The 18481-nt window shown below is 31.7% G+C and overlaps 2 protein-coding genes and 2 pseudogenes across 5 annotated transcripts in view; 3 read left to right on the top strand and 1 right to left on the bottom strand.

Moving 5' to 3' along the window:
• The window catches only part of LOC149892516 (uncharacterized), a 30693-nt gene that overhangs the window by 1794 nt on the left and 10418 nt on the right, over positions 1 to 18481 (bottom strand). The window contains exon 2 of one of the 2 annotated variants that reach the window (XM_090077259.1): positions 137 to 1093. In XM_090077259.1, coding sequence (XP_089933385.1) covers positions 137 to 426 — 290 coding nt within the window. In that variant the 5' untranslated portion in view covers positions 427 to 1093. Of the gene's footprint in view, positions 1 to 136; positions 2430 to 18481 lie in introns of those variants that run through there. The other variant, XM_090077260.1, reaches the window with a different exon arrangement.
• Positions 2892 to 18481, top strand: part of LOC149892513 (uncharacterized) — a 46062-nt gene continuing 30472 nt past the window's right edge. For 2 of the 3 annotated variants that reach the window (XM_090077254.1, XM_090077253.1), the window contains exon 1: positions 5715 to 5954. The gene's annotated coding sequence lies outside the window, so the exon portion shown is untranslated. Of the gene's footprint in view, positions 3742 to 3929; positions 4176 to 4381; positions 4504 to 4676; positions 5955 to 18481 lie in introns of those variants that run through there. The other variant, XR_016449454.1, reaches the window with a different exon arrangement.
• LOC149892520 (uncharacterized) lies at positions 12424 to 13346 on the top strand (annotated as a pseudogene).
• On the top strand, positions 15851 to 16667 carry LOC149892519 (uncharacterized; annotated as a pseudogene).

The raw sequence follows: 18481 nt of genomic DNA, 5'->3' as shown, positions 1-18481 counted from the left end.
TTAGAATAGATTTGTTTAAATTTGTAAAAAAAATTCAGCCCTTTATTGGTTTGAATATTGAGGGTATTTATTTGTAAGAAAAATATTGATTCTACTATTTAAGTTATAGATCACAAAAAAAAGAGTCCAATCATACCCAGTGTAAACTTCCACATAATCTCCGTCACTACAGTTTGGCATTGTTGCATCAAATTCAAAGTAAGACCAAGTTAGAAGAATCCATCTTATACTTTTTGAAACATCTATTTTGTATATGCAGCTTCCATTTTTAAGTTGTGTGCTACTTATAAAACCTGATGAACTATTGAAGCTTGTTTGACCACAACTTGCAGCATTGTAAACATTACCAAACACAGACAGCAGTATAAGAAAACCAATCATTTTTATGAGATTTATTTTGCTATGAGATTGACATGTAACATCCATATAGTATAAAGTACCTTAGGTGATAAAAGTTCTTAGAAAAATAAAACAAGTGTCTTACAACAATCCTCCTCCTCCTCATCATCATCACCATCACATTATCATCATATCATCATCTTCATAATTGCCATGATTGCAATCATCACTATCATCATTATCATCGTAACCATCGCCATCATAATCATCACTATCTTCATCATTGCCATCATCTTCATCATCATCATTATCATCATCACCATCATCTTTATAATCATCATCATCATCATCATCATCATCATCATCATCATCATCACCATCATCTTTATTATCATCATCATCATCATCATCATCATCATCATCATCATCATCATCATCATCATCATCATCTCATCATCATTATCTTATCATCTTCATCCTCATCATCATCCTCATCATCATCCTCATCATCCTCATCATCATCATCATCATCATCATCATCATCATCATCATCATCATCATCATTATCATCCTTATCGTCCTCATCATCCTCATCATCCTCATCATCCTCATCATCATCATCCTCAACATCATCATCATCATCATCATCATCATCATCATCATCATCATCATCATCATCATCATCATCATCATCATCATAATCATTATGTTACCTAAGCTTGTAGAAGACAGTTGTAATATGTCCACAAATGATCTAATTAATGATAAAAAACCAGTTTCGGTCCAGTGAAGACAACTAAATCACTCTTAACAGTCATTAACAGTCATTAATCAATTCCAATTATAAAAACTAGTTTTTTACAAGACTTGAAAACTAAAAAATTACTTTAAAAACAAATTTGCATTTCTTATTTGTGAAAAGTTGACTTTGAAAACAAAGTAACTTTCCTTTTAAATGAAAGAAAATGTCAATCATCATGATGTCATCAAATGTCAATCATCAAGTGTCAAAAAAATCAAGAAAATGATAATCTTGATTTAGTTGTTTTTTCGGGTAAATTCCGTAGTTACGAAGGTTTCTCCAAATTTTCGAAACTTTTATAGTACAGAAGTTTTGTGGAACCAAAAAAGCTTCGTATCAAAAATGAATATACCAGGGGTGAAGTTATGAAAACGAAAGTAGTAATACTTTTTGTTACGAAGGAAGAAGTTTTATAACATTAACCCCATAAACACGAAAGATCATCGTCAATATGAAAGCCTTGGAAGATCTATTAATGAAATTGCAGAAAATATCCGAAAATAGACATAATGACCAAAAAATCAATATAATCTTAACCCATTACATGAAATTCCATTCAGTATTTCATCGACCGTAAATATGATCGAAAAATATGAACCTGAATAAAAAAAACACCAGAAATTCGAAAATCATAGCTCTTTCTTTCTAGTGAAAAGGAATCTCTATTTGGTTAGTTCAGTGTTAATCAAATAGCTCTAATAGTCTATAGTGTGCCATCCTTCAAATATAACTCTTTCACTAAAGAAACTTTTGATCTCGAAAAAATATCTTATGAATACAGAGTTTAAAGATTCATGATCGAGGGAACATCGAGAGAAGAAAAAAAAAAAACGTGCTCAAATGTGCACACTTGTACCAAAAGTTATATTACTGAGATGCAATCGATAAAAATTTCTATTCGTAATAACATAGGAGCAAGGCTAAAACAACCATAAGTTAAAAAAAATTCAGCGACATACAATAGGCAAACATATACATATCACATATTATAAATTAAAAAATTAACAAAATCCTATACAAAAAGATTTTAAAATGATTAGCAATTACAATTTACAATCAATAGATAAAACACCAATTCTTAATAAGCTTATTGGGGATCACCTGGATATGGAGCAATATTAGTATTTTCTATAAAAAAGAAAAAAAAAAAAAAGTCAGCTCCAGCGTCAGGTATGACAAACAAAAATATAATTATTACTGTCGTTTCCATAGATTTCTAGAATGAAATACAAATGTTTTTTAACGTTCTAAAAATCTGACTTAACAATAAAGGGTTCAGTTCTTATTCATATTTTTCTTTGAAAAATATCAAATCCTTTTAACTAACATTCTTATGGACTCCTTTTAAAGAACGTTTCTGCTCTTTTTTAACTGAGTTATTCCGTTATTTTCCTAAACCTTTTTATGCATGAATAAACGCAGTTAGGTTTGTTTTGCTAAGTGTTTTTATACATCTTTAGGGATATTAAATAAAGTTTGAAAAAAAATTTTTTCTCTACCTTTATTCTCCACTGTCGTCGAAAATAGGGATATTGACCTTCGAGCTGACCCGAGAATGAGACCCATATGGGATGATAGTGGACCACTCCCAGAGTCCAGAAATTCAAACTTTGAAATCAGGTTACAATATCCGCCAGAGAAAATTGAATTTTCATATTTTGGGTAAAAACTGACTAGCGCCCAAAGCTAAAACCCACATAAGTCTAAAACCAATAAAGCTGGAGAGCTGAAATTTGGTACAAAGTTAGCAGTGGTATATTTCTGCACTCACACAAAAATTCAATAAATTTCCTTGAGTGGTTCAAATTTTGTTAAGTTTTGAATTTTAAGAAAATCTTTATAACAAAATTTCTCACAAAAAAGCTTACACAAAAGGTGTCATATGAAGTGATATTCAATTAAAAACCTATCAGTTTATATATACTAGATTTTAAAATCCATTTTATTGTAAACTTTGATGTACATAGATATTTTAAAGGTTTATCAATTATCCATAAAATTTATATATTTGCATATGTGTGTAAACAATGCAAAGCAAATATTTTTGATATCACATGTTTTCATCAGTGCAAGAAAACTATCTCATTTTTTCGGGAAAACTCATCATTTTAGCTCAAGCTACAAGTGAAAAAGCATTAAAACTTTGAAGGTAAGCGAAAATTCTTTGTTAGTAAAAATAAAATTAAGTTAAAGCTTAACAATCAATAATTTGAACCTATACTTCACATAAAACTTTTTTGACAGGTTATCTATCACAATGGCATATAAAGCTAGAAACCATGAAGAAAACCGGAAAGTGGTCTGCTTGACATGCATGAAAAAGGCAACTCGTCAAATCAGTGCCTACCAAGCTGATAGAATTTCAAAAATATATCAAACCATCTTTGATTTTTCTGATGGACGAGTCCCTCAAGGCCTTTGTGAAGCCTGTCGCACAACATTCAAGAGGAAAGATGAGGGGAAAGATGCTGCTCTGCCACAACTGTTTGACTTCAAAAGTATTGAAATCAAACCAGAAACTCGTGGGCAAGAGTGCACATGTTTTATTTACAGAATAGCTCGGTTGAAGAATAATGAGAAGAGCCCTCTTGCAGAAGCAGGTAAGATTTTCATTTAAATCACTCATTGCAACTATAACAAGTGCTATTACAATTTCTAGTAATCTTATTTATTGTTATCCCTTAAAAGTAGAATGTATGGACAATGTAATGTTGTGCATTTTACTTCATTACATAACATTACATGACTATGTTTAAATAAAAAATTCTTTGCACTTAAATGTTTTTAGAAGAAAAAAAAGAAGGAAATTCTCAGGCTGTTCGATGTTCAACCTGCTTAAGCCCACTTGGACGGGGTTTGCCCCACAAATGCACTCAGTCCACGTTCAGAGAGAATATGAGGAGCCTTGCAGCACAAGATCCTCAGGTTGCAGAGCATATAGCTTCCAATGTTGTCTCCAACAAAGAGTCTTCACCTCGTGGGACCATTCGGCTTTCAAGAGAAACTGGTGGACATCCAGCTCCAGTTACCCCAGGTAAAAGATCTACTTGTTAACTCCATCCAAGTGGTTTATGAGTCTCTATTGAAAGTTAGTCAAACAAGATTTAGGTGATAAATAATTAAAAGCCCTAAAGCCAATATATAGATAAAAAAGTAGCAATTTTTTGGTCAATGAGCCTACTATTCTATAATGAGGCAATGATGTTGATGCAACATCAATTATTTTTTATTTTTCTACAGGTCCAAGTGACAAGTCACAATCTTTTGTGCCAGCTCTGAAGACAAACGATCTTGTCAACCTACAACTAAATACAGGACTCTCAAACTTGGGAATGAAGAAGCTTGTCCAAACTGTGAACCAGGTGAAATAATGATTAATTAAATAGGCAAAAATTTCCTACTTAATATAGTTAACAAACAAGCCTAATATAGCTAGTTATTCAAAGGAGGCCTTACCGGGAAGTTAGTATTTTGGTGCAATTGAAATGTTTTGCCTGCATGCATTTACTTTTACGCTTTAAATATTGTTTCACAGGTCACAAATTCAAAGATGGTTGAACCTAACTTCTGTGTAAACTTTCAAGCCCTTGGTCGGAAATTAGAGGATTTCTTCATATGCTCAAAAATCTCTTCTACATCTCCAAGAGGTCAACAAGAAAATTGTACTGTGGTGCATGGCAAAAGCATGTCAGATCTCCTGATGCAAGTTTTGCAATCTAGGAATGTCACTGCAAATCACATCGTGAAGATTGGTGTGGATGGCGGGAAAAGATTTCTCAAAATTTGCCTTGGAGTATCAGAAGTCACCCCTGTGGATGAGTGCAGCGAAAGTCCTCCACAAAAACGTTTTTTGACACAAAGGATCGCCAAGGACACCAGTGTGAAGCGACAAATCATCGCAGCTGTTGCTGAAGATCTTCCGGAAAACTATTTAAACGTCAAACAACTTTGGTCACTTGTCAATGCCAATTCGATCAAATATTTTATCTCCACTGACATGAAGTCGGCCAACATCTTGTTTGGGCTGCAAGCACACTCCTCATCACATCCTTGTGTGTGGTGTGATGTTGACTCAAAAAATCTCAGCAACTCTGGCACTCTCAGAAGCTTTGGTTCTCTTAGGGCTAATCTGAAAGCATTTGAAAATTCCAGATCTGACCTCTCCAAAGCAAAATTCTTTGGAAATGTCATCCATGATCCCATTGTCCAAGGCTCTGAAGAAACTCTCATCATTGATGTCCTGCCTCCAATGGAGCTGCACCTCTTACTTGGAATTGTCAACCATCTTTTCAAAGCTATGAAGGAGGTTTGGCAAAATGCCGATCGTTGGCCAGCTTTTCTCCACATCCAAATGAGTGAGTACCACGGTGGCCAGTTTGAAGGAAATGAGTGCCGGAAGCTCTTGAACAATGTTGATACACTTCAGAGCTTGGCCGAAAATGATGCTGCATTCCAGGTTTTTGGCTTTATTGAAACTTTTAGAAAGTTCAACTCCGTCATCAAGGCCTGCTTTGGCACTCAGCTTGAAGAAGACTATGGCCAAAAAATTGACCAACTCCAAAGTTCATAGTTGGCCTTGCAGCATGGCAGCATCACACCAAAAGTCCATACAATGTTTTTTCATGTAAAGGACTTTGTCAGCCGTCAAAAGATGCCACTTGGCATTTTCAGTGAGCAAGCTGTTGAAGCTGCACATCAGGATTTCGATTCTCATTGGCAAAGATTCAAACGAACAAAGACCCACCCAGATTATGCTACAAAGCTGATGAGCTGTCTTGTTGAATACAACAGCAAACACATTTGAAGGAAAAGGGTAAGAATTATTTCGGTTGAGAATTAATTTATTGTTGAAGTCAGAAGAAGTCAAATAAAGAAATCGGCCATTTGATCAGAGTTGACTTTTTCGGTTTCTCAAATTAAACTGAAAAGAAAAAGCGAAAATGCTCTTTTGATATGAACTTTAACTGAAGAAGCTACAGTTTTTTAACCTTTACATTAAGACATAAGTTCTATTATAACCAAACAATAAGTACCAAGTCATTTCAAGAGAGTTTTCACTCAAAAAGTAAAATCCTAAAATTTAAAACTTGATAAAGTTTGAACCACTCAAGGAAATTTATTGATTTTTTGTGTGAGTACAGGTATATACCATTGCTAACTTTGTACCAAATTTCAGCTCTCCAGCTTTTTTGGGTTTAGACTTATGTGGGTTTTAGCTTTGGGCGCTTGTCAATTTTTACCCAAAATATGAAAATTCAATTTTCTCTGGCGGATATTGTAACCTGATTTCAAAGTTTGAATTTCTGGACTCTGGGAGTGGTCCACTATCCCTATTTCCCGACAACAGTGTCCCTATTTTCGACAAAAGTGTCTCTTAAGAAATATTTTTCTGTTCCCTAAAGTGTACTCCATGCATTTTGTACCGTAAAAAATACTTTAAAACAGCTGTTCACGGTAGGGATCTCTATGCACAAAATGGCTATTTTATGTTGTTTAGTAAACAGTTCTGTTTATTTTTTTTTTTACTTAAAATAAATTTATTAACTTAGAGGAAAGACTTGCAATTAATTTCGTGAGGTAACAATTAAAAGATTATTTTTACGATTGATCATACACATGATCAATCGTAAAAATTTTGATAATCAATTAATTTTAACATATTAATTGAAAAATAAATTTCCCTCACTTAAATCGTATCAATTATTCCGAAAATTTAATCAAATCGATTTTCCCTATAGTTGTCAGTGACCTTTCCCTGAATTTTTCTCATGGAAAAAAAAGAACGAATGAAAAGGTTTTGTGATAAAATTCCTTATGTTCAGCAACTTTTAACGAAAAGATTCTAATTAAAAACTTAAATTTAAGAAACCAATTAAAACAATCACTTATTCCATTACCTTTTATTTTTTACACAAACAAAAGTCAGATAAAAATCGAACTTTAACTTTAATTTTTTTTTATATTTAGCGTAAAATTTAATTTATATTTCAACGAATTAAACGCGAAAACGCAGTTAGCTGATCTCGTAAGTCTCACCTCTACATTTAATATATGTAACTCATATTAACCATCAACTAAGTCAGCTTTTACATCTAATAAGTTCACATCTAATAGCTTGAAGAAGATTTTATTACTCCACATTTAAACCATAAATCTTAAGTGAGTTTTACTCAAATCATAATCTTAAGGTAGATATGTGCGTATCCGTCTGTATACGGCACCGATTTTATAACAAAATCTGCGACCATTTTATCATTGTGTGCTTCGCATATGTGTTGTAAGTAATCGTCTGCGTATCGTTATCGGTATATCGGCATCAGACGAGATATCGGAATAATACCGATAACGCTATCGGTATAGGAATATTATTTGATGATGGAAGCGGCTTCAGTATAAAGTTCCGAGTGCAATTTTTTATATAACGATATACCGTTTAAAACGATATTCTCGTTATTATTTAACAAATATATCGCTTATCATTAAATTTTTTAAAAACTTTTGCTTTCCAAGAAATAATGAGAAATATCGATAATTTGTTATTATTAAAATGCTTATAAAGTTAGTATATAAAAATTACAAAAATATTGCAATTTTATCAAACTTTTTCTTGTTAATTCTCAATAACTATCATTACAAAAGTCACTAATGTTTGATATCTAAACGGATTAATCGACCGATCTTTTTCAAAATATTTACATAAAAAACCAAAAAGTATTTGTATTACTTAAACATTTTAGGTAACAAAAATGATCTTGCTAAGAAAAATTTTTTTTTATTATTCTTTTTACACCTTTTTCAATTTGATAAAATAAAATTTTAATTTGTTTATTGTAAGATGTTAAGTTAAAAGAAAAATAATTTAAGCCACATTAATGATTAGAAAAATCAAGTTTGTTCCTACTTTTGTGTAAATTCTGGGAAAAACTTCCAATGTGACTAGCACATTCATTTGAGTTCTTGAAAAAAAATCGTTTTTTGGAGAACAACTCTATTTATTAAAGAATATCTTTGAATTTTTACACACTCTTATGCTAAAGCCTAAAGGTCCGATCTGAAACCATGAAATGCTCGGCGAAACAGAAGAGAAGGATAAAAATAGCTAACTAATCTCCAAAGCAGCGCCAAGATGCAGTGAATGCAGTACTGTAGTAAAAGTTACAGACCAAAACACATGTGGAATGCGTGCACATTTTCTGAGTCTCCATCCCAGATTGTTTGAAGAGCTGACTAAAAATGAAGCTGCTAAGAAGAAAGACTCTGATAAAACCTATGAAGTGATGGGGAAGGTTCAGTATAACTAAAGGAAAATTTTTGAAACTAAATGTTTGAAAAGTTTGTGTGTTTTGGGTTAGTAAAGAGATAAATTATAGGATATTACAATTTTTAGATAATATGTAGTTAGAATGATAGAAAATATTTTGGGAAAGTGGTTTTTCTACCACTTGCCCGGTCGATTTCTTTTGTAAATATTATGCATTAACAATAAATGCTGATATTAGCCAATATTTACCGATATTTTACAATTTTTCTACTAATATTGTACTATATTTTTTCAGACCTTGGATGAGACTGAGCAATATGAAATTGATAGAGTTGAAGTTAAAGATAGATGAAGTTGATAGTTAAAGTTGATTGATTGTTGATAGATGAAGTTGAAGGAGGCCTGTTGTTCTTGGCAGAACTATTAAGAAAAGAAAGCTAACATCTCCATCAAAGGATAACACTGCCAAAAAGTACCGTCTTCAAGAGCCAGATCAGTTGAGTTCAGGCATCTTGAAATTGTTAAGATGCTTGTTAGACTAAACCTACAATTCAGTGTGGGGGATCAGAATTGCTTCAAAGACTTCTTGCGCCATGCTTGTCCTAAAGCAGCTGTAAAGCACCCTACTACATTTCCACGTTAATAGTAAATTAAAATAAAAAGTATAATGCTACAAATTTATGTAATGCTAGCAGTATTACAACTATAGTTATTAGTTAATATTTATTGGCTAGTGAACTGAAAGCTTGAAAGTTTTTTACATAAATAGCGTTATTGTAAATGTTTCATTAAAATTCTAATGAAGGATTTTTTATGTAAGTAACGTTTGCAATAATGTTTCATTAAGTTTTAATTGTTTGTTAATGCTAATTGCTTATTTATTTTGAATTTATGCAGCATTATATATTTTTTTACTTCATTTAGTGTGAGACAACTAACATTGTTCTTCAGGATCTCAATTCTATACAAAGATGTCAAGAAAGTAGTAACCATATCTTGGCAACAGAAGTTTCCAAAACATCTAGAATGGCTTTATCTTCAGCTCTTTAGAGCATCAGGAATAACGACCCTTATCAAGCAATCACCCTGCACTTCATCAGTGAGGATTACCACCCTAAAATGTTCTCTCTTGGTGTTGCTTCTTTTACTGGAATACACACAGCTAAAATTTGCTAAAAATTGCTGCAATACTTGATGACTAAGTAGCCTTTATGTTGCTTTTTGCATTTTGTTAATTTTTGTATTTTATTAATTTTTAAAGGATGCATGTCATAATTTAACTATTTCAATACAAAGTATTTTTTGTTGATATTTCAGGTACGTTGTGAATATTGTAGGATATGACCAAGTAGATGACCAACAAATTGTTTGTGTTCATGATGCAGCTTCAAACATGCAGCCAGCAACAAGGAGATTCGAACACATTTCAGACTCTTTGATTTGTACCGACCATCTCCTCAATCTAGTTGACAGTCTTCACCTCCTCAAAAGCTTTGGAGGAGGTGAAGACTGTCAACTAGATTGACTTGGGAAGCACAATTGCTTGGTGAAAAGCCTTAACAAATTTCTGCCACATAAGTTCTTTGACTGATTAATACATCAAAAAGGAATGCAAGGCATTGATAGACTATTCTGGAGTGGAAAACAAAGAAAAGCTGTAGGTCCTCAAGTTATTCATTCTAATCAAAACTCATTCTAATTGATGGTGAACAGTATCCTGAAAATAAGAAGAATTTTTATTTTCAATTTGTGACAATCCCGGAGGCACGAATGATGTTCGTCAAAAAATGGCGCCTAATATCCCAACAGAAGAAGAATTTGACCTCATGGACAAACTAGCACTTTTTCTTGAGAAAATAGCAAACATTTCTGAAGAATTTTCTGCTGATAAGGTGTCATCCATTGAAAGAATTATTGGCCATTTCTATGGACTTACATTCCGGCTCAGACAAGTCGTTAGTGGTTTCACTTTGTCTGCTTCAGCTAATTTTTTTGTCAGAAAACTGCTCAAGAATCTAGAGGAGCGTTTTCCGAGGTCTGGAGCAAGCAACATTTTTTATGCTGTTTGAAATTTGCTCCATCTATTGTACAAAGGCAAAGCACTGAAGAAAGGAACCATCTGTGGATTTGATCAAGCATACAACGAGCTCATTTTTTGCAGTGAAAATCACAAAAATTGGCTATTTATTTATTATTTATTACAAAAAAATGTTTGCCCAGGAGTTGTGTTTTTAAAGTAAATTAAAAAAGGTTATGTTTTGCAATTGTCTTTTAGTGTTATATTTTACTTGGCAAATGTAATAATAATTAAATTTGGTATTATTTAAGTAAGATATCAAAATTCGGAACTGATATAAAAATATCATCATATATTGCCATTTATCGTAACACACATCAGATGGCGTCAGTATCTTTATTTCGATATTTGCAGCGTTATGTAAATTTACGTAGAATATTTACTACATAATACATTTAATAACTCAATGGCGCTATTTCCCAACAAATATTTAGTGTCCTAAAAACACACACATTTTTTAAGCTAAATTTCGCCTAGAAGAGTTGGTGCTAATCCTCTTTTTTTCTTTAGGTTGTTGAGCATCAGTATGGGTCATGATACTCATCAATTCCAACGTGAAAATGTTGCTTTCTTAAAGGGGCTGTCATTGAGAAGGCCTCTAACAATGTTAAATCATACTTGATAATTTTAAAAACTTAAAAAGCTATTAACTTTTTTCAGTTTATAATTTAAAATGATGTAAAAAGAATCATTTTAAATATCTAAAGCAGTACCTGCCACCTGGATTCGTGAAGATCGGTACGTTATCGTTATTTCTCGTAATATAGCGATATTGTATCGTTAAAATCTACGCAGAAAAACAAGCCTAAATTTATACCGAGATTCTCGTTATATACCGAGATTTAAACTCATTACACTATCGGTTAAAATTTTTTTAACGATATTTTGTCATAATCATTCCGAAGACACTTTTTTCCCCAATATCGTATCGGAACGATAACAATACGGAAATGAAACCTTACGCAAACGCTTGGTTGTAAGAATGCATTTTGTCGTGTTATTTTTTTGAATTTCATATCAACATATTTATTTTTTAAAAAGTAGAATAGTTAAACTTCATTTTTTGTGTTTGTTTTTTTACAGTTACCACTACTATTATTGAATTTACTGTTCTGAAAAACTTCGTTGTAGTTCAGATATAAAATTGATATCGAAGGTATGTTGAGTTTTATTTAATATGTATTGGGCCCAGTTTGAAAACTGATTTTTTATGAGCATGCAAAATTTCATTGAAAAATATTATGTAGCATACACCAAATTTTTTTAGCAGAATAGGTACCTAAGTTTAAAATTTTCCGCAATATTATGAGGGATGAGGGGGGACCACAAACAACAATTTTTTAACAAAATGAAGTATATCATTATTACAACCAGTTTCTTTAAAATCAAGAAAAAATATCATTGTAATAGCTTAATTACTTGAAAAAAGAATCCGTATGATGATTTGCTCCTAATAATCCCTTTGCACAAGATTATAATATTATCATAATTATTTTAACTATTGTAATAAAATATATTTTACTGTTATTTTTTAATATCATTAATGCTACATTATTTTAATAACATAAAGCTATCATTTAATAGTTTAATATTATATTTTAATTTATTGATAACTTATTATGATAAATTTTTTATGACCATTATGAGTGAATGAGGTATCAGATGGTGTACATTATATGATGCACCATATGGTCTTTTTTTTAAAAAAAATTTTAGCATGCAAATAATATTTATGTTATGAAAGAAATACTTATAACTATGATCAAATAATAAATATGTGCACCTTTGTCATTTTATCAAGCAATTCATGTATTTTGTCTCAAACAGAAATGAGTGACCTCTGTTTTTTTTTTTTTTAAAAAAAAAGAATTTTAAGTAAACAATATTCTCTTAAAAAGATTTTATCCATTTAAAAAATAATTGTATTTAACATTTTAAAGTATCATGGGGTCCAAAAAGAATATGTGTGTGTTTCGTGGTGCAGCAAAAAAATATCTAGCATCAAACTTCATATTGCCTTCACAAATAGACATATACTGTTTATATTTATTAGCGATGATGAATCACAAAAAACAACTTTCGAACAAGTCAATATGACTTTATGGCTTCAAAATTTGTAGAAGTCATGTTAAACTTCTTACTAAAGAATCAAAAAACTGGACTTGTAATTTTTTAAGAGATTCTAAACATTTTGTTGACTTTTGTAATGAGCTTTTCTTGTATCAAATAACAATATCGCCAGTAGCACGTTTTTACAGTCAACCCCAAATTCAAGTAACCGTATTTCATCTGTGCCAGTTAATTCATCTCCTAAACATTTAAGTGTTTTATCTTTATTTAATTTAGACCATCATTATCCAGATTAAAAGCTGACCAGTTGTCTCCTGGAACAAATGCCCTAAAATAACGGTTACGTATTTTGGCAAGTGAAATTGCTACCAAAACGCGAAAACATAGATAAAGACAAGATTCAAACATGTCAATGAGGCTATCGCTCGCAAATACAAGACAATTTGAAGTTTGAGGAATAAATTAAAACTTCAACGTTTAAACTTATAGTTGAATAAGCTTCAAATTGCAAATTTTTTTAAAAAAAAAAACAGCTAGGAATTTTCCCAAACAAAGCTGTCTAATGAAGAAATCATCTTACGCCAACAAATTGCTGAAAAGAATGCGGGGATTTATGCCGCTCAGAATGGTATGCTTATGCTACAGGAGAAAATAGAACACTGCAGTAAAAAGTACAAAACACCAGGTATAACAAAGTCTTCTCATCTAATATTAGGGCAGTAATCTATGACATGTTGGGCGCTACTGCATTTCCCACCCCACCCCCGCTCCTTTTTTTTTTTTATTCCCCATTTTGAGATTAACAAGTTAATGATTGTTTAGCTTACAAAAGCAACACATTAATAGCATAGTGTTTACGTTTAAAAAAAGTCGTTAAAGTATGTTTATCTTGCGCAATAGGGTATGTCATACTTTTAAATTTTCAAAAATATCAATTTGGGGAGTAATTTTATTATGTTGTAGATATTTCTAAGCAACAGTGAAATAAAGCATGAAAATTGCAAAATTTAAGTAAATACCGTTAAAAATACCGTTAAAAAAAACAATGTATAAAATTATGTTACATTTTTATAACACGTGGTTGTTAAAATATTCTACCAAACATAATTTTTTTAAATACATACATGCGTTACTGAGTATTTGAAAAAATACTTTTTACAGTACTAAAAAACCAAGTAAATTAGGTTTAATTTAGTGCTTTGAATTATATTTGTCCATTGGCAACAACATACTTTTTTTTATGTTTTACATGACGTCTTCCGTTATTTTGCAACTTCAACCTTAAGAATGTTCATGCTTATTTCAATTTATGGTTGCATCATTTTAAATTATAAGGAACTTCCATAGGAAAATCTATTACTTTTTATAAATCTTTTTTTGTGATTTGGCATGTGAAATTCGGCTCCAAGAGTTGTTCATTACTCTAGTCAATGAGTTCAAGGAGAATCACAGCACCAAAGTTGAGTGTAGGTTTTTTTCGGTTTCTTACACTTGCATCACCTTGCTCTGAATCTCCTTTAATATTCAGAATCATGTTAACTACAAAAGTTCTATTTTCATTCGATGAGCTTGCAAGAAGAGAAATAAGAAGAGACTAAGAATGAGCATGAAATCCCCCATTTGAATTGACTTTGTAACGGCATCCTTAACTTCGACTGTTTGATCTCTAAAAAATAATGAAGTTTGATTAAATGATGGGGCCCATCAACAATAGAGTGTTTCACCTTGATTCTAAACCACACATAAAAGTATACTTGAACCACAAACTGAGAAAGGTTTTTTAAAATATCCCTTTCCAAGCCATGTTTACTATTGTGAACATGCCTTGGAAAGTGATATTATAAAAAACCTAAGCCAAAGGATTGCCTGACCAGTTGTAAGCCACCTGCTATGGAAAAAAGTTCCACATTTTTTGTTGATAATTAAAGGATTCTAGATACCTGATTCAAGACAAGAAATTAATTTGTAGCTTAGTAAAGCGTTGGTTGACATATACTTTAAAATGTCATCCGGAATCTTAATCAGAGGTTCAATCTGTCTTCTCGGTTTAAACTTTATTAGTCGTTTTAATTGATTTACTTTTGATTAGAGTTTGCCTATAAGCCTTTTAAATCCATTCTTGGAGTTTGCAAGCCCATCAATTGGGCTTTATAACTGAATGGTTCCTAGAGGAATTGATCATATTTTAATCAATTCCTTTAGGAATCATCCAGTTATAAAGCCCGATTGTAGGTTTTTTAACTTGTTTGTTTAGACCCTTTGAAGATGTGTTATCTTTCTTTTCTATTCTTCGACAATACGCTTTAGTAATTGAATCTTTAATCTAAATTAGAGTAGGATCTTTAACTTGTCTTTCTGTTTCTACCTTGTCTATTTGATTCATTTTGTAGCCTGACCTTTCACCAATCTTATCTCTTTGAGATCTGAGCTATAATAAATCAAGTAAAGGCACCTTAATATCTTTAGAAAAAATGCATAAAATGTGAAGTCCTGCAGAACAACTTTTAACCTCCTTACATGGAGAATTTTCATCGATCCATTTGGCTCAGTTAGATATTTAAAAAGTTAAAACACAGTAAATCTTTGTTAGCTTTTTGTCGTAAAGGATTTGGTTTTTATCAATTTTTAAATTTTTCAAGTTGATTTTTTCACACAAAAAAAATTTTTTTTAATTTTTTTTTAGTTGACTATTGCTTAACTTACCCCAATCCATAATAAAATCACTCCCCAAATGCCATTTTTTAAAATTTTTTAGTATGACCTACCCTATTGCGCAATTTTTTGTGACTATGAAAATAGCCGTTTTTTGGTTTATTAGAGAATAAATTATAATGTAAGTAATGTACCTTTGTAATAAATTTTAAAAAAGAATTCAACAGTTTTGTTTTCTAAAAGGAAAATTTTTGGAATTTAGTTTATAATTGTTTTATCACATTTGAAATTTCTAAAACATAACCTTCAAACCGTTTTCTCAATAAAAAAAACCAGCGTACAATACGATAATAATAATTCATCAATTTGTCTACGTTCTTACGTTCTACATTCAACCTATATTTGAAATCTTCAATTAATTTCATTTTGTTATAACACTTTCGTTAAAACACTTTAAAGTAATAATGTTAATTCTGATGGAAACCAGCTCTGTTTATTGCGCAATGTGAGGGTAATTAATTTTCGTTAAAAATCAATGCTTTTGAAAAAGATTTTTAAAAATGGCGAACATTAGGGTTTTTAATGGGATTTTTTAAAACTTTGATTTCGAATTAGAGCACTTTCCGTTAATTTTTAGGTCTATGTTTTAATAGTTTTCTGAATCAGCATAAAATTCTATAAAAAAAAAAAAAAAAAAAAAAAAAAGGGAGAGGAGGGGAGGGGACGGGACATGTTAGTATGTCAAGTTCCTACACACTGTGTGCCACAACTTCTTCATAAAGTTGAAAAACACACTGGATATAGTTTTAGTGACATTTCACATTGCAAAACTAAGGAGCAGATGATGCGTGAGCTAGGTGTTATTTCAGAACTCTAGACTGCTGAGATAGGAATTTCAACAAAAAATTTGACGCTTGGTTTTGATGCTACAACCCAGGAGGGGGTTCATGTAAATATTGTGCACTTAACAACTAATTCTTTATGTATGTTTGTAGGAGATACAGCTTATGAGTATATGTATCTTGCTGGAGATACAGTTTATGACTGTATGAGTCATATTACAAAGTCTGTGGATAATCTTGCTAAGATCTTTTTGCATGCTAATGACTTTTACCAGAAACCATATACTGATGTACGAAGCAATATCATTGGCAACATAGCTAACACAATGAGTGACAGAGTGGCAGTGAACCATGCAATGATAACAAAGTTAAACATTTTTTGGTAGAAATCATTAATTGAACTGAACTGTCACCTTCATCCCTAAGACACAATCAGCACTGCTTGCAAGTCATCACTTAAATCCTTGGAAATTTCAAAAGAAAGCTTTTTGTTAGAGACTGTTTTGCAGCAAACATTGTTTTTCAGCTCAATAAACTCCATTACAAGGACAGTTAAGGGAAATAAATAAAAACTATTTATCATAATTTTACTCTAATATTATTTTGCTGATAAAATTATGATTTTAAATAATATTCTTAACATAAAAAATTTGTTGACTAGCATAGTTGATTCAAATTTACAAACAAGTTGTTTGCATGGCACACTCCCCGATAATTTTTTTTCTTTTAAAACGTGATCCAAAAGGCTTTGTTAACTTTTTTGAAAACCATGGCCTGCCCAGAGGATTAATACCACGCAATAGGGGAAAGAGACTGCACCTCCTTTTTTATTCATGTGGAGTTTTGATCCATCACTTCCACAAACTTCAGAGTTTTCTGTTTTCTGGAGTATTGTTGTGTGGAGGACTGAGAAATTGTTTATTTCAACACTTCACATCTGAAACAGATTAGATTTTATAGTGTAATAATGACCTTATCATATACTTTAAAACATATTATATTTAATTTAAGGTATCTGTAAGATGTGCGCCCTAGCTTTAATTGGAGAGCTACTAACTGGTCCCTGGATAAAATAGTTCTATGTTGCATCAGTTCTTGAACTTGACTACTTTTCTGGCATTCAGGTTATCAAAGATGTTTGCAATATACTTATTGAAAGCTGCACAATAGGGATATGACAATTTTGCAACCCTATATCCCCATACTAAATTTAGTGGATATTTTGTGCAAAAATCAGAAAAATAACAAGCATTTTTACTATATGTCAAAAAAGTTCACCCCCCAATTAAAAAATATTTGTAAATTTTTTTTTAAAAATGTAGTTTTGCAACACATCTTCCACTACTTTATAGAAACCAATAAACATCTATAATTAAAATTTGTCTACTGTGTATTTGACAATAAGTATTTAATATTTAGTTTTTCTATGCTATGGCATAATGGCATTAAGTCTTGCATCACTTTCACAGCACGTTCTGCACATATATTTGAACGTTGTGTTGGTATTGGTGTTGGCTCAGTGGACCAAAACCTTTTCAATGATTTCAATGCTTTAGGATGCTCATTGCATGCTTCTAATAGATTAACAAAGTCTGCAGGATTGAAGTAGTGACCCCCAGACCATATATCACCCCATGAACCACAGATGAAGTCACATGCTGCTTAAGCTGATTCTGATTCTTGGTATTCTGGTACTAAAATGTAAGCAAGTAGAATAAAAATGGCTCTCGAATTCCACCTTGCATTGCTTATAGCAGGAAGTGATTTGAAAATAACTTTTGGAAAGTTACCTGTGCTTTTAAACTTTCTATAACATGCTATTAAGTGATTCAGGAAATCCATGTCATCTCTCCAGCGAGTTCGCTTCACTTTTGTCAAAGGATTTCCAATATTACTAAACAATAGCTTCAAGTTCTCGTAATCTTGCTGCAACCTTGTCACAAAAGGGTAATGGAGATATGGTGACATTGTCGATCCTTCAAAAAGATCATTCATGACATGTTTCAAAAGAGTATCTAGAATATGGTGTTGGCATCCAATAAAAACAGGCTTTTCTAGTCCAATGGTTTTAAAATGTTTCTGTAACCATGTAACTACACCATTTCTTAATCCTGTATTTGTAGATGTTGTGTCAGATACAATCATTTTTATGGCTGGCCACAGCTCATACTCATCTAGCACATGCTTTATCCCATTATATATTGTTTCACTTTTTCCATTCATCATTTCCAGAACAGCAAGCCTAACCTCTCTATTTTCATTTTTCAAAACAACTACTTGATGTTCCATTTTGTTTATTTGTTTTCCATCAAAGTGCAAAGACCACTTTTCATTTTTTAGGTTTTCCATATAATTTGCTTTCAACTTTTCTCCTTCTTTCATAACACCTTTGTAGATACCACTTTGCGTTGGAGTATGAATAGAAATACCACTTTCTG

The sequence above is a fragment of the Hydra viridissima genome, unplaced genomic scaffold (assembly GCF_058129835.1).
Source record: "Hydra viridissima isolate aposymbiotic clone 2 unplaced genomic scaffold, HvirCarnegie_v1 scaffold_2, whole genome shotgun sequence".
Taxonomy (NCBI): Eukaryota; Metazoa; Cnidaria; class Hydrozoa; order Anthoathecata; family Hydridae; genus Hydra; species Hydra viridissima.
Note: the sequence above shows the minus strand (reverse complement) of the source record. Positions and strands in the feature narration are given on the sequence as shown.